This window comes from Xiphias gladius, chromosome 23 (genome assembly GCF_016859285.1).
Source record: "Xiphias gladius isolate SHS-SW01 ecotype Sanya breed wild chromosome 23, ASM1685928v1, whole genome shotgun sequence".
NCBI lineage: Eukaryota > Metazoa > Chordata > Actinopteri > Istiophoriformes > Xiphiidae > Xiphias > Xiphias gladius.
Genome location: NC_053422.1, coordinates 6,099,786 through 6,118,902, shown reverse-complemented (window position 1 = coordinate 6,118,902; position 19,117 = coordinate 6,099,786). Strand labels below are relative to the sequence as shown.

General features: G+C 37.8%; 1 protein-coding gene across 7 annotated transcripts in view; it reads left to right on the top strand.

Annotated features, from left to right (window-relative positions):
- ldb2a (LIM domain binding 2a) overlaps positions 1 to 19,117 on the top strand; it is a 92,436-nt gene that overhangs the window by 58,950 nt on the left and 14,369 nt on the right. For all 7 annotated transcript variants that reach the window (XM_040119988.1, XM_040119987.1, XM_040119986.1 and 4 more), the window contains exons 3-5: positions 327 to 499; positions 9,468 to 9,590; positions 15,438 to 15,521. In XM_040119988.1, the coding sequence (XP_039975922.1) occupies positions 327 to 499; positions 9,468 to 9,590; positions 15,438 to 15,521 (380 nt within the window). The remainder of the gene's footprint in view (positions 1 to 326; positions 500 to 9,467; positions 9,591 to 15,437; positions 15,522 to 19,117) is intronic.

Below are 19,117 nucleotides of genomic sequence, written 5' to 3'. Positions count from 1 at the left end.
ATCTCATTTGCTTAATCTGTATACAAACAGAAATGTAAAAGCACTAAGCAGTAGTGATTTAAAACACTTGCATAATGTGTGGTTTAAGAGCTAGAGAACGTTGGACAGTGCCAGGCTAGCAGTTTCCCCGTTTCCACAATTAATTATAAGCTAAGCTTATTGCCTCCCCGCTCCATCTCAATACTTAACACGCAGACACGAGCGCGCCATCAATCTGCTCATCTTACTTTTGGCAAGAAAACAGCAGAGTATTTTCTTTCCAAACCACTTCACGTTTGGTGTTTTCTGTATTTAGCAGCTCTGCCCTCTCTTCTGTCTCCCTGCAGCGATTGGCCGGACGTTGATCCCACGTTATTTCAGCACGGTGTTCGAGGGAGGGGTCACCGAGCTCCACTACATCCTCAAACACTCCAAGGAGTCCTTCCACAACTCCTGCATCACCCTGGACTGTGATCAGTGCACCATGGTCACCCAGCATGGGAAGCCAATGTTTACAAAGGTAACACCTGACCCATGAGCTTCTCCCGCCATGAATAATTGATCACAAGCTATGATAACCGGCCAGTCATGGTGTTTAACTGGTTAAAGATCAAATCCATTTACAACCTTTGATTCTTTTTTATCTCCCCTCTATCAATTTTTCCCTGTTTTCAAGTTATACATGGTGTCTTTACAGTCAGATATGAGAAGTTCTCCATTTATTTGCCACAATTTCGTTACCTTTTAAAAAGTAAACTAAAACTAAATCTACTTTTTTGAGTTGGTAAGTTAAATGTACAGTCACAGACAGAAGCAAGAAAATAGAAAAATTTTGCAGGTGAGATAATCCAAACCTGACATCGAGGTCTTCTGAAAACACTAAAGCTGAGCTCATCTGCTTTTGTCTTTGGGGAGAGAATCCCCCTGTGAGCTGGAGTGAATATCTGCTTGACCACAGTCTGATCCAGATGGCTAGCTGACTCTTAGCGTTCTTCTGCTGACTCTCTAAATGAATCAGAAGCCAGATACCTTGTCAGCGCCGAGCAGCCGAGCTAAAGGGATTCCATGTTCCCTGTACCATGAACCCTGAGCTACAGCACCGGACCGGATTGTTCTGACATTAAACAGCTATACACCCTCTTGTTTTCGGGACTCAACAATATATGGACTCACTCTTGGTGTGTGTGCAAGTGTGCGTGTAGTGTACAGAGTCTGAAATTAACTTTTTGGCTGACCTGCCAAGGGCTGTGAGAATAAAAAAAAGGGAATTTAAAAAACATCATTGCGGCGAAAAAAAAAAATCAATTTTAGCAAGTAATTTTGTCTGTGATTGAGATCTAAAATCTTATTTTCTGAAAAGAAATGAACAGAATGTGCCATGAGGTTGAGATTATCTTACATCTTACAAATTGACTTAATTCAAAAATTTCTTGGTATCAGGTGTCATTTTTCTTAACAATGGGGCAGTGATTGGCCTTTTCTGTCTTGCTTTATTAAATCTATTCATGAAAGGGAAAACAAGGACCAGCAAAAAATGTATTTTACTCATTTTGAAGATTTTTTTTCTCTCGATTCAGTCGTAAAAATGACTAAGTGACTAAAGACTAAATCTGAGAACAAATGAATTGACACAGATGTGTTAGTACTGAGTGGTCCACACTAGAGCTACAACATTACTAGAAATATTTTAAAGGTATTTTTAGACAGATATAAATAAAAACTTTTAAGTGTTGAATAAACTAATCGCGTTATACTGGCCAATTCCTTTCTTTATCTAAACCCAAAACCTACAGAAACGTTTTTGATAAGTATCCCTTCAATTTGGTCATTAAAGAATCATGACCAAGATATTCACTGAGTGGGACATTTTTCAAGTTGAAAAACAAATTGAAATTTCAAGACATTTCTTCTTATCGGCTGACATGTACACTGATACTGATACTGATACTGTAAACAGATGAGCCACAATAGGATAATATCAATAAATATACTGCACCCGTTCGGTTCTACTTCTAGTCCACAGTGTTTTCTTGCACATTGACATTAACAAAAAAAAAAAAAAAAATACATGTTAAAGCCATAGTGACATGGAAGTTAGGACATCTCTATCAACCAAATGTGATGTATTTCCAAGTGAAAGGGAATATGTGGATAGGGTATAATCACTAAAAGGTTTTAAATTCAATCCTTTAGATTTGATTGGACTACCAAATACAGTACAACGTGGAGCTGTGGAGAACTTCTGGCCTCCACCCACACATTCCTCGCCCATGTTTAGGGAGAAATTAAAGGACCAGTGTGTAGGATTTAGTGGCATCTAGCGGTGATGTTGCATATTGCAACCAACTGAATACCCCTCCCTTTCCAAACGTGTAGGAGAACCTACAGCAGCCTTAAGGTAATATAAAATCGCAAAAGGCCCTCTCTAGAGCCAGTGTTTGGTTTGTCCGTTCTGGGCTACCGTAAAAACCTGTCGGTGCAACATGGAGGGCTCCGTTGAAGAGGACCCGCTCCCTATGGAAATATGAAGGGCCCATTCTGAGCTAACGAAAACACGATTCTTAGTTTCAGGTGATTATACACTAATGAAAACATAATTATAAATGTTATATGCCATTTCTGCCAATAGATCCCCCAAAATCCTACACACTGGTCCTTTAATACATTATACGTGAAACAAATTCTTTGGAAATGTCGGCCAAGTGTTTTTCTGACTGACATCCAGACGCGGACCTCTGGCCCATTAAATAACTCTCTATGAGTTAACGGTCAAGTGCAGTTTTATATGATCAGCAGGGTTAGCTAGTCAGTCCAAATTCGAGTCTTGTTAGATAAATTATGTACACGCCCCTGACTTCAAGATGAGTCATCAAAAATTCAGGTTTTATTGTAAGGAGAAACGAGGGGGATTTTGAAGGATTTTGATATTAAAACACTTGAACAAAAATATGAGTTTTGCTTGATATTTGTCTGAATGAACAGGGTCTGCACAAAGATTTTAGAGGCCTTTTCTATAAATAAAAAAAATGTATGTGCTCACATTTCACATTTTCACACCGTACCTGTATAACTCTGCTGGTTTTGAACCCTGACCTCCAAACAATCAAGAAAAATTTGTGATACTTACCAATTTAATGTGAATTCTCGAGGAAATGTCGTGATGATCTACATATGAAAAACGTTTTTGGGTAGTGTAGTGCAGGACCTTTATTGAGCAAAGTCAAATCTTACCATCATTTCAGATGTGGCAGGTGTCTGTGTGTGTTTACATGTTAGTGCATGTTTACATGCATGGCTGCCTACATGTGAGTTAGCATCGAGGAAGATCCCGAGGTCATGTCAATGTTTCTGAACATTTTGAGGGGGGTTGATTTTGTATTCATGTAGTGGTTGGTGGTTGGGCGGGGGTTGGGCATGTGTATGTGTGTAAATGGGTGTAGGTCAGGTGGTGGTGGCTCTTTCTGTCATCCTATTAGTAAACGAGTATGAATCATCCAAAATAACGCACACAGGAAACGTCGTCTGATGTTGCTATTGTTTGGTTTTTCTAAACAAGGTTCCCCCAAAAGAAGAAAAAAAACCATAATATATTACGAGTGTCCGATATTAACTGAACAGAAACCGAAACAGAATGGTCCAGGTCCGGTCAACAAAAAGCTAAATTTGATGCTCGCAGCGCTGCTCTCTTTTCATCTTCACCTAAATTGGATGAGAAGAATTAATTCATTAGAAAAAAAAAAGAATTCCAATAACTGAGCGTGTTCTCCCTGAGCTCCCAGCAGCAGCGAGCCTGCAGCTCTGGAGGCCCGAATCTCAATCAGCTCTGCTTCGCCTCGCTTTCCTCAACCCCACCACCACCACCACCACCACCACCACCACCCCATTCCCCTCCACCCTCCACCCCTCCCTCCCTCTCTGTCTCATTCCCCTGCCTGACTCGCTCTTTCTCCCCTCGCTCTCTACTCCACCGCTCTCTCATCCTCCCCTCTTCTTCTTCTCAACCCCCCCACACCATCACCCCCCACACACACACACACACACACACACACTCGCATTCCTCATCCCTAGAGAAATCATCCCCAGCTCCCAACTCGCTCTCTTGCTTTCTCACTCTCTCTCTCTCTCTCAGCCTGTATCTGTCTCTTTCTTTGCTTGTCTCGCTCCCTCTATCTATTCCTTCTTTTTCAAAATTTCTAAATCAGATTTTCTATATTTGCATTAACACATTTAAAGAATAATTCTAATTTATTACAACTTATTTTTGTACAGTATTTTAGCCATTATTGCTGTCAGTAATAATAACACTATAGTCACCAAGTTATTTGCTGATCCTGGGACAATAAACACACGTCATTACAGGGTGAGAAACACTGGCACTCAGACGATCTTAGTTTAGTTTATTTGACATTAGAAGGGGGACACAAAACCACAAGCAACAATATTAAGGTCAAGGGTAAAACAATAAAGTCCAAAGCTACTGCCATTGTGATCCTTGATTTAAACATAGCAAATATGCAGTGTAGGTGAAAGTGCGACGTCATACTATAAAAACAGTCAAACATCAAAAAATTACATATTACCCAGATAAACTTGGTGACTGCAACGTCATCATAACTGAGAGAAACTATGGCCAAAACTACAAAAATAAGGCTCAAGTTGTAATAAATTGAAATTATTTGTGAAGTATAGCATTGTCAAAGCAGATTATACAAGGTTTCCAAAACAAAGACAACAAATGACTAGCAGATTACTGCATAGCATTCTACAGTGACACGGAAAGAAGAACGAATCAGTGAAAAAAAAAAAAGTGAAAGAATACTATATGTATGATAAGCGGAGATATAGTTCAAAAAATTGAATGAAATAGTAATGATGAAAACAATTGAAGGAATACAAAAGGGGGTAGATTGTAATGAAGCTCAACACAGCGCCATGTGTTGTGTCCATGCACTCTCTCCATCTTCGTTTCATTGCTCAAGCTGGGGTGCTACAGACTAACGAAGGGGCGGGGTTAGCAGGTTGCTAAGTGTGGGCGGTGTTCTCCAGGTGCTGGTGGACAATGTGTGCGGGTTCACAGGGCAGTGAGGTGTTGACAAGGTGACACAGGGTGCCAATTTGACCAAAAGCCCCCAACCTCACACCCACCCCTGGTAACTTCTGTTCACTACCCAGCAGTTCTCGCTTTCCCTGACCGGTGTGTATTAGTTTGGGGGGCACGGCCCTTGTTACTGGTGCCCAGTTGGGGGTTTGTGCATGCTGGGAGGGGGCAGGGAGCAAAAGGCGAGTTCGTGACACAGTGATCACAGCTGTAGTGAATTTAATTCCCTGAATGGATCTTTTTTGGAGAAATTGACTCGTGGACGTGTTATCAACAGTGTTTGTTTTTCTGGGCTTTTCTGTGTATTTTGTGTCCCCTAGTCCCTATATTTCATCATATCAGGGTTTAGATTGCATTAGATTTATCATGAGATTTGTGATTGGTCTATTCATTTATGTATTTATAACATGAATTAGATTAGTTACTGCATATGTATTTGTCTCAGGTGTTCCTCTTATTTAACCCCATTTGTTTGGTTGTTTGATTGGTTGGGGCAGCCTGTGGTTGTAGTAGGTTGTTGTAGTGTTTTTTTATTGCCTCACCAAGGTCTAACCAGGGACTAAAATGTAGCTGATCCTTTTAATACCGTTTTGTGCTGACAGTAGAAATATATAATGCACTATTTCAGGTAAATTATTAAATGAGGTCCTCAGCTGTGAGTTATCAGTATAGTCTGACTGATTTCTGTGTTTTCGGATTTTTGAGGCTTTTGATTCGTGAGAGATTTATAAGAGATCTGATAACGATATAGGAGCCAATGTTCTCTTTTACACATTTACATAAATAAATAGTTTTGATAAACGTTGTTTAACTTTGGTTATTGAAGAATTTTGGCTAAGATATGTCTGAGTATATCATACTATGAATATGATATACTGAAATTTCGTGTTAATTTTCGGCTGACATATACACAATACTGATACAGCATATCTGCAATAAAAAAATAGTGGTGATATATAAGCCTGGCTGGTTTGTTAGTTCAGGTCTAAGTTGTAAAGTAAAGTAAACATCTGCTGTAACTAAACATATTTACAGTGGCACACTTCACTTATTTATATGTACAAGAGCCATAAATAAAAGTAAATAGATACAAGCTGTGATCTTAATATTAATGCCATTCTCCTCTAGGGTTTTGTTGAATTACAATATTATAAGGCATGTCAGCACCTTGTTGCTATAATTGAGGATATTTAGTCAACTTTGAAACTCTTCATATTCACCAGAGGCAGTTATGAATGCTCATAATAATCGATTTAATGACCTTCAGCTCCTCTGCAGTTAATTGATTGTCATGTTAGGGTACAGTATTGAATAGTGTCTCAGCAGCAGGACACTGTTATTCTTTCTTGCTCTTTTGAACCAGAGATCCCCTGATCTCAGCCCCGTTGTGTGGAAGATTTATGACCCTGCTCTTAAATCAATGACGACTCTCTGTGAGGGGCTGTACCATTTAATGGACCTTTTTTTAATTCAAGGGGATTTTCCTCCTTTTAGTTTTCATAAGGGAACACTATTTAGCTAAAAAAAAATAAATGGTGGCAACCATTGTGAGAAATATTATATTTTAACCATTTGGCTTTCACTATGGAGAAATAAATAGCTTTGTATGATTTAATTTACACTAGAGTTTGTGGAAAACACTGCCTTGGTTGTGTTTGTGGTTATTATATCTCTGCACCAGTGCCACTAGGACAAATTCCTGCACATGTATTGCACTTGGCAATTAAAGTGAATTTTATTCTGGTTCTTATTTAGGCTGTTTGCCAATGTATTTATTGTTTACAGAGAAGCAGAAAGCTTGCAGAGAGAAATAAGAGCAATATTGGAGGCAATGCTAAAGACACAGTTGGCACTATGGAAAAAAGAAATCAATAGTGCAGTGTTGTTTCACTGTAGGCTACAGCACCTGGAAAGCATCAGAAGACACTGGCTCACTAGTAAACACAATTCAAGTTATTTCACTGCTGATGGGTAAATACCATAAATCTACAAAATGCACCCTCTCAGGAATGATGTAAAGAATAACTTATTTCCTCATACTTACAAGTATTTTGTCTTTTAATAGGTTTTAGTTGCCCAAGGGGCATAAAACTCATCCACTACGTAATGACCATGATGCATTTCATTTCATGGAGGAAAAGAAAAAGTTGCATTTCTAAGGTTATTTTTTTTTACCATTCAACAGCAATTTGAGTACAAGTGGATTAATTACAACATTCCCACTTACAATTCAGCATGGGCTGAAAACCTTGGGGTCAGTGATGATTATTTTAGAGTCACGATATAGGGAATATGTGTAAAATGTTCCTACATGCAAATGTGGTTTCATGTTTTTAGTCTTAAGTGTACCCCTCTTTTGAAAAATAATGAATATATGTGGTTTCACCGCTTCTTTTAATAAACTCTAAAACTCATAAAAATCATGCCGCTGTCCTGTGAGAACCATGTGTCTTCAAAATGTCAAGTTTTCATGAACTAATAAAAACAGTGCTGTTATTAGCTTTGTGACAATGTTTTTTTAAAAGATAAACCAGTCGGTTTCAAATGGTTTATTCATCTTAAGAAGTATGACAATTTTATCAACACAGAAAGGAGCACTTAATCCTTCTATTTATCTGAAAAATTAAAGATCACCAAATCTGGAGATACGTAGTTTCCATTGGACAGCGGTGGTTTACGTGCAGAGTTTGAATTCTTTGGAAGACATTGTTTTGATTTTAGGGTGTTACGAGTTATGATGCATCTTGTCATTTTCAGTCTGAACTCTGAGGTCAGCTGTTGGACAAAATGCTGTTGGAATTACAGTAAATACAAATGAAATAAAGACCTTTTTCACTTTCAATTAAATACCAAGGATTATTTCCAAATATTGCTTTAGTTTAATCCACACTTACCAAGCTCAGACAAGCCCAATATCAGACCACCAGGCAGATCCCAGATGTGTTTGCACGCAAAACCACTGTATCAGCGTTGAGTTGTGTCAGTCATTGAATGGAAGTGGTCATTTCCAGAACGCTATGTATGTATTTTCGCAAGAAGTAAAACTACAACCAGAAGTCTCTCATTCAGTATTTAAAAGGAAAAACTTTACTGACCTTGAGGGAAAATTAACAATAGTACAGAGACAGTTGAAGAGGTAAGAAAACAGATAAAGAATTATTTAGATAAAATAGATAAATGATAGAGATGACATTAAGAAGCTATAAATAATAAATACATTACAATACTTTATACCGAATAAGTGAATTGTGCAGATTTTTGAGGGAAAGATGTAGTACTGCAACTCTTGCAGCCATGATGTGTGTAATATATATAAGTATAGGTATAAGTATCAATAATAAATAGATATCACTCAGTGATATAAATTGGGTGGACAAAATTATAGAAACACCTGTCATTATAACACAATACAATTCAACAGCACCACAAACTACATCCTCCAAAATGATCATACAGTTGGATCAGCACCTCTTCAACACAGTAGCCACAAAAATTGAACATTATAACCTTCACGAAGGGAAGGATTATTGTAGGACCGATATATTAGACTGCATTAGTTTTAGCTAATAATGTTGATGAATGATTAATGTTTTAAAGTATGTAGTATTGTGTATATGTGTAGTATGCATAACGTACACACCCTACAGAGTGGTAATACAATACTATGAAAGGGGGGGGGGCAGTATGGCCGCTAGCCTCTTTCTTGTTGATCCTCAGGAGACCATCTGCGCTGGGGGCATTGATTAGAGTGTGTCTGGTGGGATTACATCTTTGCCGTTGCCATGCCAACTAATCAGCTGATTTTTTTTTTTTCCCCCTCTCTCTGTCTGTCTCTCCATTTCTCTCTCTCTCCCTGGTTGTCACAGCAACGAAATTCGGGAGAAGCGCAAGGTCCCCGGCAAGCGCTGAATTCAGCTAAAGGGGCGAAAAAATGTTTTTTTTCCCCTTACTGTTTCTCGCTCTCTCTCTTTCTCTCTCTCTCTCTCTCTCTTTCCTCCTAATTGGCAACTCTCTCTGACCCGAAGTTCTTTTGTCTCTGGCGTAAACACACCCCTCTCCAGATTACATTTATTTTCACATTTTAGAAATAGCTGGATAGTTGAGAGGCCCAAGGACAGATGCTCTGAATGAGGGAAGCAAGTAGAGTAAATATTGGGAGCATAATAGCTCGCTCCATGCTGCGTAGTCCTTGAACAAATTCCAAAACGGAGACGTAACCCTTCCAGCCTTTTTTATCAAAATCACGCCTGGCCAATAAACACTGATTTTTTTTTTTGTGTCTGCGTCCAAATCAGCTGACAGTTGCCTGCCAGCCAGTTAAAGAACACTGAAAGAGATATCAGGCTGAGGAGAAATGTAAAATATCACCAACTATGTGATCTTTGTCCAGGTATGTACAGAGGGTCGTTTGATACTGGAGTTTGCCTTTGATGATCTGATGAGGATCAAGACGTGGCACTTCACCATCCGGCAGTACCGAGAGCTCATCCCCCGCAGCATCCTGGCCATGCACGTGAGTGTGACATCATTAACACGCGACAAAAAACACCCAGATCTGCCCAGTTTTGGTGTCGCTTTTTGGATCCTAACGAGGGTCTCCGCACTCTGCCAAGACACTTTTCTGAGGCTATTCATGAGCATATGAAATTTAAACGCCAACAAAGCAGTTTGGAGGGATTTTTGCAAACCAATTTATTTGCAGACATCAAAGGCCAGTGAGGATAAAAAAGGCCCTTTGTCTGAAAAAGGAGAGAGGAAAAAAAAACAAGGTCGAATGAATAATCTCCTTAATTCCACTAAGTGTAACACACATTTAGTCAGTGGAGCTGTGGAGTGTAGCTAGAGCTATCAGAAGGTTTTCTGTTTTCCAATGATTTTGAACTAAAACTGTACAATATAACACTGCTGTTAGGGGAAAAAAACATTTTTTCATACATAAAGGAAGCCAGGTTATGCATATACTCACAGTGGCCTAAGCACTATTCAGTTTGCTTTTATATGTGTTAAAACTCTCCTAAACCCTTTTTTTAACGTAAATGTGACGGTAGTTTTACGAGTTGGTCTCGTATTTGAACAAGCGCCCAACTCGCTTTTACGTAAAAGTCACAATGTTGATCTCACTAGGTCGGACCTACAAATATTTTCCTAACACTTCACACCTCACAAGTCTCATCTGAATGTGATGACGAATTAAATGTGCGTCTTTTTCGCTTGATTAAAATCACTTATATCATTTTCCTAAATTTCATTTCCTATGCTCAAAGAAAATAAAATCAGTTCAATCAACTATGAACCACTTTATATAAGTCGACTTTACACTGTTAGGGAGATTCTTCTCATGTCACAGAAGTCTAAATACTGTGTGTATTTTCTTCCCTTGCAGTGTGAATGCGACATAGCAAGAAAATCTTGTACAACCACAATAGTTAGACCAACTGTCTCCATCCTCACATTCTTAACTTTAAACCTAAAAGCATGCAAAGTAAAACGCTTTACATACAGTTTGTGAGCAAATAGAAATTTCCCAACTTAACGTCTTGTCACTCCACACTAGTGCACTCGACTATGATGTACTAACCCATGATGAAATTCATGAGAAAATGTATTAGGAGATTAACTAGAAGAGAAGTGGAAGCAAACGTCCATTGCCCTCACGATGGTCATTAATTGAAGTTTCATTGACAAAAGCCATCAATGATGCAACCCGTGAGAGACCAGAAAACATTTTTCTTCCTTATTTTCATTAAATTTGTCAACTCACTGCTTTTTTGCAGCAGTTCCTCTTGCACCCAAGGTACCAAATATTGCGTAAATGTGCTGACACATTTGAAAAAAGCCATAATGAATCTTTATGGGGAAAAGAATTGTCTTGATAACAAAAGCCATAACTTTAACATATAAACAAAATCAGCAATGCTATGTATTCCATGTCTGAGAAAGGTTTTGGTAGGAAAATGACAAAAACACAACAATAATAAAAGTGCTCTTACATGCGTTCTTCTTCTCATCACGGATCTGCAGTACAGTTGCTATGCATGCATCTCGTTCCATTTGCTCAATAAATAAAATTAAATTTTTTCGTTCAACATTTTCTATTTATCCCCATGGAGCTAAAGGTGTGTGTAAGAGCCAGCTTACTTTTGGGCCAAATCTTCATATGAATTTCACTCACCAATAAATTGGCCCCTGTGGGCATTCACACTAATTCCTAGAGAGTGGGATATTGTGGGTCCTAGCCAGATCTTCAGTGATTTGTGTGCGAGTGTGAGTTCACGCTTTTGATCGCCGGCTGGACTAATGAAAGCAGATACAGACACATGGGAGTCTGAATAGGAAAGTTGGAGCTGCAGATATCAGTACAGATGTAGTCACTATGGAGGACCCACTTTCTGATGTGAGCTGAACTACTGCTCATGAGGAACTGTTTGGAAAAGACATAAAGTTTGGTCTTATGTTAGTGTTTAGAAGTTTATAAAGAAGGAGTCTGTAAGTGAGGTTAGCCGTTATTAACTGACGCATGGCATAAGGTTTGTGTTCTGGGATAGGAAAAGTATCAAAAATATCTTTAAGAACAACTTCAGCAACAACATGGTGTAAAAACGTTCTCATCTTAAGGAAAATTGAGTTTCAACTCAATGTCAAATGTATCAAAAGTGAAATTTACTCAGAAACCTAAAAATTTGCAGGACCTGCTGCGGACAAGACGACAGAGTAGGTGTTTTTAGGAAAAAAAATGACATAGAAAAAAGTCTGGGATGAATAGGATTTTTTGCGCACTATAATTTAGTATGTGAGGAAACATAAGGGCAATTTTAAGTGTTAACTTCTATATAGACATTTTACTTGACACAATTGACACATTTTTGACGTCATTTCATTATCAGTTTATACACCAGCCCCCACTTTTGGGTGCCCACAGGAGAAGTTATAGTCTTTATCAAATACTTTAATAAACATTTAACAACTATAACTACATTATAGTGTGCTATTAACATTCATTGAATGTTTATATACTCCTTACAAATGCTAAATAGGGGCCTTAGATGAAGTGTTACCATAATTATGCGCTATGAAAAAATTAAATAAATTTAAATTTCTCCTTCACTGGCAGCTTTACATTTAATCAATGTTTAGGTTTATAAAAGCACTCCTGAAATTAAGTAGTTTACCATCATTTCTCAAATAAGAGGCTCAAATAATGGCCAGGACTCAAACAACAGCTGTGTCCCATATCCCTATGTTGTCCCTATGTGTATGGTATGCATCTACAGTTCAGTGATGCTATGCTAATTAAGTTGACAAATTTTAAGCTTCATAACAGGAGTAATTCAAAATGTCAATTCTGTTCTTACATAAAAATGTGCAAAACCATCACAGCTGACTGTTGAAGCCAGAGCAAAAGTTCTGCAGTTCCTGTAATTCCCACTAGATGCTGACTCCAGAAATGTATCTGCATTGAAGTCATTGATTATAAGTTAATATTTTTTTCCACTGAGCTACTGAGAAAGGCCTAAACAGAGGAATGTTTTAGGGTATGATTGCTTGATTGACAGGGGCCTCAACTTATCACATTCGGGTTTTATTGCTCCATGATGGCAGCCGCCGATGAAACTTTATCATCATTACTTCCCTTCAGAAACCTATTGGTAATGTCAGAGATTGTATTCCAGTAAAAGTAACAATTCAACAGTGTAAAAAATACTCAATTAAAGTCCTGCAAAATCTTAGGTGAAAGTAAGGAAGCAATAGCAGGAAAATATAATTAAATTATTAATAATGGTATTATAGTCACTGATAAAACCAGCATTTTAATGTGGTAGCTGGTCAAGGTGAAGCTCAGCTTGAGCTGTTTTATGTACTGTTGTTGGGATGTTTAAAAATAGTGAAAAAATAAAAACAAGTCTATATATCTATCAATGTTTCATGTTTTTATAATCATATTTTGATATGTATGGTATATGCTTATCGTGCGTTTTCGCATAAAATCTTAATCTGCAAAGTAATTATTGCTGTAAAATAATTTTAGTGCAGTAAAAAGTACAAATTTTCCCTCTGAAATGTAGAGTGGAAGTACAAAGTTGCATAAAATGGAAGTAGTGGAAGTGCTCGTACCTCAAAATTCTACTTCAGTACAGTATTTGATTAAATATACTAAAAGGGAAACTCATTGGTCGGGAGTGCAAAAAATACACAAGGACAATGTAAAATACACAAAAATAGAACACCAAAAAGAAAGCATAAATACCCTACAGAAGCTGCTCATCATTTCAAGTGATATGTCCTATGTGTCTCCCTCCCTAACATCTGCTACATCCATTTCCAACCACCTACACACACGTACATACACGTCCCTTGTTCACAAGCATAAGGCAGAGCATTTGTGTAGCACAGTGATGTAAATGCACATTCAAATTTATTACAATGAAACATGAGAAAAACAGTTACAAATAATGCAGCATGGTGCAGATGCAACAACTGTTGCAGTGAACACATTAATAGTTGCAGTAATACAATCTACACAGAAAGAGTATAGTGCACTGCATTATCGTTATGCAGTATATCTACTAAATAATAAGTCTGGAAGTAGAGTTCAGATCTTTTACTAAAGTAAGAGAAATGTACCCAGCAAGGTAATATAATCTATAACAAAGTGTGATATTTTGTAAGCTCATTAGTTGTTTTTTGGGTAAGATCTTCAGGTAAACTAAAAAATTGTTGCTGTCAGATAAATGTAGTACAATAAAAAGTCCAGCGTTTCCCTTAGAAATGGGTACCTCTTACGGTATAAAGTTACCTCTAAATTGCACTTAAGTACACTACTTCTGCAGATTATGTTGCAGCAGTGCTGAGCAGCATCCTGACTTCTCTCACATTAGGACTGACACATACACTGCAGATGCCCACTGACACTGTCTTCACTGTTTAAACTTCTTATTTGGACCACTGCCATGCATCTTGAATTCTGAATGTGTTTTTCTGTAGTTTGCAATGTTTGTCTGTCTTTGGCCTCTTGAACCGAGTGTCTCTGTTGTCCCTGCGCCATATGTGCCAGTATTCACTCGTGTTTCTACAAATTGTTGATACGTCTCTTCGCCAGTGCTGCCAAGACAAATTTCTGTACAGTACGTTTAGCCTAATTCTACTTGACGAGTAAAGTAATTCCGATTCTGATCTGCCGGCTGCCAATAATCCAAATGGAGTTCAATTCTCCCGTTACTCATGTTGGTCTGCTGATGGTACACAAGGACTCCCTCGTTTTTCTCTTGACTTTCTCCACACAGAGATGCGACTGGAGATAGAATTATGCATTTTTCATGAGGCAGTGAATGCAAGTGTGCTCGCTGCCTCTGCTCAGTCTGGGCTATGTTTTGCTCTGTCAGTACCTACAGCTTTTTATAATTTGACTGCTCATTCTTGGAGTGGCAAAAAACCTTAGTGAACAATCATGTGTCTTCATTAGATTTTTTTTTCGCAATGAGATGGTGTCCTATAATTGCTATCTTGGCTTTTTATTTTCTTTGTTCTTATTTAGGATTTATTCTTTACTCCTACACATACTGTGTAATCACAGGGTTTACATGCATTTTCTGTTTTACAATCAATTAATTGATTCAGTGTTTTTTTTTGTTTTTGAATTAATTTCAAGATGGTGGTCAGTTCTTATGTTTATTGTGTGAAGAGTGCAACTGTCAACTGGATCACATCACCCTGTCCCTATTTATGTTTCACATAAACATAAAGCACAATGCATAAAATGGACGGGTGGGTTAGATCTGCAGATTTTTGGCTTTTTTACTTATTTAACATTTTTTAATTATTTTTTCCTGCAGCCCAGACCAAGTATACATGCACTCACCAACATCATTAAATTCAGTCAAGATAAGAAATTGAAAATGTGTGGAATTTTAAGTGGGATGACAGAGTAATATTGATTAATTACCCTACAGTTTTACAATAGCGTGAAATGAAGGCCAGAAATACTCCCATTCAGATTAATAGTAACTGCAATAACAATGTTAAGTAGTTGCATTTATGACTTGAGGGTGTGACTATGTCAATTGTGCATATCCAATGAACGCAAATTACCCTAATTGCCCGTAGATAATTTGTTTAGTCGTCGTATTTGAATGCAAACATAACAAAATATAGATATCTTATATATGAGTCCATATATCTATATATAGTCTCTTTCTCTATCTTTCTCTCTCTCTCTCTCTGTCTATATATATATGTGTATATATATATATATATGTATATATATATATATATATAGATATAGATATGGATATGTAATATAAATGTGTGTGTGTGCGTGTATATAACTTTTTCTTCATGTTCATTTCTCTGCTGCTGACTTTAGGCACAAGACCCTCAGGTGCTGGAACAACTGTCCAAAAACATCACTCGCATGGGTTTGACCAACTTCACCCTCAACTACCTCAGGGTAAAGACTCTGTGTGTATTTGTGTCTGTATTGTGTGTGTGTGTGTGTGTGTGTGTGTGTGTGTGTGTGTGTGTGTGTGTGTGTGTGTGTGTGTGTGTGTGTGTGGGCGTGCAATGTCTATGACTGTCATTCTGCTTTTGTTTTTGTTCTCATCTCCTCACACTTAATGCTCACGGAGGAACAATTCTTGTCCATTTTTAAACATAGTAATTCATGTTACTCATGTTTTCTCACTGAATCTCTTTACGTATGAGTCTAGACAGCATAGAGTCGTTTTTATTATGTAGAATATTCCCTTTTTTTGGTCTGTAATGTTTTATTCAAAATGTTAAATTTACAGGTATTCAGTGTTTGAATATTCAAGTTTTATTTGAGTTTCATTTTCAGATACATTTTTCTACTTACTCATACTCACTCTTTGGTTTATTTAAGGTCATATTGTGATTGTAAATGTAACTCTCTTTCTATGTCTTACAGACTCTCGGGCGTTTGAAACCTGAGTGTATAATTTCAAAAGTGCCTGGCATCAAAACAGAAAATAAGCATTCATTTCTTCTTTACGCTCTGTATATACATGTTCTTCTACCTGACCGCAGCAATATAATTTACGGAAATAGGAAGTGTATAAGCCGGCTGAATACATTAGTGATTATTTCACAGGGTTTTATTTGTGTTTCTCGACGCCACAGTTGACTGACAGCTACGCTTTCCAAATGGGAGAACAAGAGCGAGCGGGAGAGAGACAGGGAGAGAGAAGAATTAATTGGATACAGAAAATTAGCATAACATTAATGAACGCTCCCTGTTGAGACTCATAATTGTGAAATGGCGCGCGAATCGGGGAACGGCACCTCTGCTGCTTATAATAACTGAGTGAAGAAAGACACACAGAGAGTGGGAGAGGGAGAGGAAGAGAGGGAGCAGGGTGGCTGTTTTTGTTTTCCTATAAAAATGATTTTCTATGCAGAAAGCAACTGTAATGCCGCTGAAAGAGAAAAAACAATTCAAGTATCTGTAATTACACACTCAAGATTTAGCTTGTGTTCATTCTTTATTTTAGTGATTCAGATGGTCAGTACTCAGCGAATGAAACAATGAAAGAGGGATCATGCCTTGTTTTCTGTTTGCTGACAGCATGCATTTCATGGAAGAGGTTAAGTTGTTTGTGTCTGAACAGTCCCAGCTTTGCCTTTGAAGAGTTTTTGGAAATTGCTCGCTCTGCCTCAGTGGTGTAAACCTGAAATATTTCACATAAATCCTTGTGGGTCTGGTAAATTAGGAATTGGCCGACTTTCCCAGAGCACAATGTGGTTTTATTTTAAATGCAACAGAAAATATTCTCTTAACGAGGGATTTAACCTTGTTCTGAGGTTTCCTTTCATTTCAGTAATAATGAAAACATCATAAACTAGTGGTAGTGTTATTTAGTTTTATTGAATTTGGATTTTTAACCATGAGTTTTGCCAGATTAGCATGTTTATGGAATAAGAGGAAATTGAAGTCTCAGTTAAATACACAGTGTTTCATAGAGATTTTATTGTGTCCTATAAAGCAGTGGTTCCCAGCCTTTTTTGCTTTTGATCATTAATTTGAAGCAAAGTATTTGATTAAACTGCTCACATTTCAATTAACAAGTGTGATTTTCCTTTTAGCAGCATCATTTAGAAACTATTTTGAGGCACAAAGCGATAAAACTGTACTATTTCACAAGAATAAAGCAAAGATTACAAGAAAGTCTGAAATCATATATATTTTTTGTAGAAGAATTTAGATTTTTCTTCTTTTGATCCCAGTCCCCAGTTTAGGAACCACTGCTGTGTAGTCACTGTTATTCAACATGCCACACAATTTGCAAATTATATTTTCCCCTACTGTTATCATAGGATGACAAGGTAAAATACACCCTTTCCTCACATTAAACTAGCAGTAATATGTCCCTGGAAAAGGCCTTTCCCAGCATTTATCAGTCCTTCCAGAAGAGAATGACAGTTTCCTGGCTAAGGGGTTACAACCGGCCTTTCTCTCACTCTCACAAACACACACACTCTATTTTTCTTTTTCTCTCTTTTTTTTCATTTAGAGTATTTAAGCCTTTCCCTGTATTGGAGCTGCCGGCTTCCTACTATTCAGCCTGAAAATAGCCCTTGTTTTCAGGCTGAGAGCCAGGGCTTGTTGGCTGAGCCGGGGAGTGATATTACTGTGTCAGGAGGGAGCTATCAGAGGAGAACACAGGATTAGTTTGTTACAGGGATGTTCACTTTACCTCGAGCTGCATGGCATCAAAACACTGCCGTCCTAACACAGGGAATAGCAGCAGACTATTACTATGTTTATGTAGGGTAATTTGGTGTAGGCAGCTGAGTCTATGGTTGTTAGGATGACTAGTTTAAAAGCCCTGACTGGTGAACATCCCTGGTTTGAATATCCATCACGCTAAAACATTTTTGCAGGGATTCTAGGTTCTATGAGGTGATGAGCATGCTGATTAGACCTGACATTACAGATGTAGAGGTGGTGGGATGCTGAAGGTCAGATGAGATCATTTGAGAATGCAGGGAATGATTAACAGTCTCCTTTCTCCCAGTAATGACTGTTAAAGTGCCCTTGAGCAAGTTACAGTTTTGACCTTACAGCAGACTCAAACTCAACACAAACAGTAACTACAAATGACTACTTGCCTATTTAACCATACTACAGTTGCTACATTGGCCAAGACCTCGATTCTGTGGTGAATAACATTTACTGTATGTGTTTCTAAGATGTTCTTTTGGGTGGGAAAATCACTTCAACAATTCTTGATTTGTCCACCAAAGAAAAACAACAGCATCAGCTGGTTCAGCAAATTCCCAATAAGGAAACGTTTACCTTCAAGTAACAAAGCCCTCTGGAGGATGTACTGTAGGGATCGTGACTTTTGTTTGATAGGAGCAAAGGTGGAAATATTGTGACGTAGGGCTGCAACTAACAATTATTTTCATTATCGATTCATCTGCCAATCTGTATTTTGTTTATTCTATAAAATGGGAGAATATAGTGAAAAATGCTCGTTATAATTTCCAAGAGACGTCTCTAAATGTCTTTCCTATGTCCGACCAACAGTCCAAAATCCAAATATATTCAGTTTACTATCAAGTATGACAAAGAAAAGCAACAGTCCTCACATTTGAGAAATCTAGAAAGAGCATATTTGGAATTTCTGCTTAAAATATTACTTTGATTTTTATGTTCGATTATCAAAACAATTATTGCTGGATCGACTAATCCCTTGATTGACTAATCGTTATAGCTGTACTGTGACGTTGTTGTTCTGTAGAGCGGTTGATGGACGGTTGACAAAACATCTGTTCTTTGACACAGGGGACCACTGTTCATTTCCTGTTTTGCTGCAAACAGTCAACCCTGGTTTCTTTTAACCATGACCACAATGTTTCCATTCCCTTAACCAAGTCATTTTTGTGCCCAAAGCTTCACCATAGTGATGTCAGATCAGAAAATACTTTTAAATGATCTTAAATGGTTATTTGTAACGCTTTTGGAAGACACAGGAAGATATTATTGTCCTGCAGATAGAGATAAGATAAAAATAAAAAAAACAC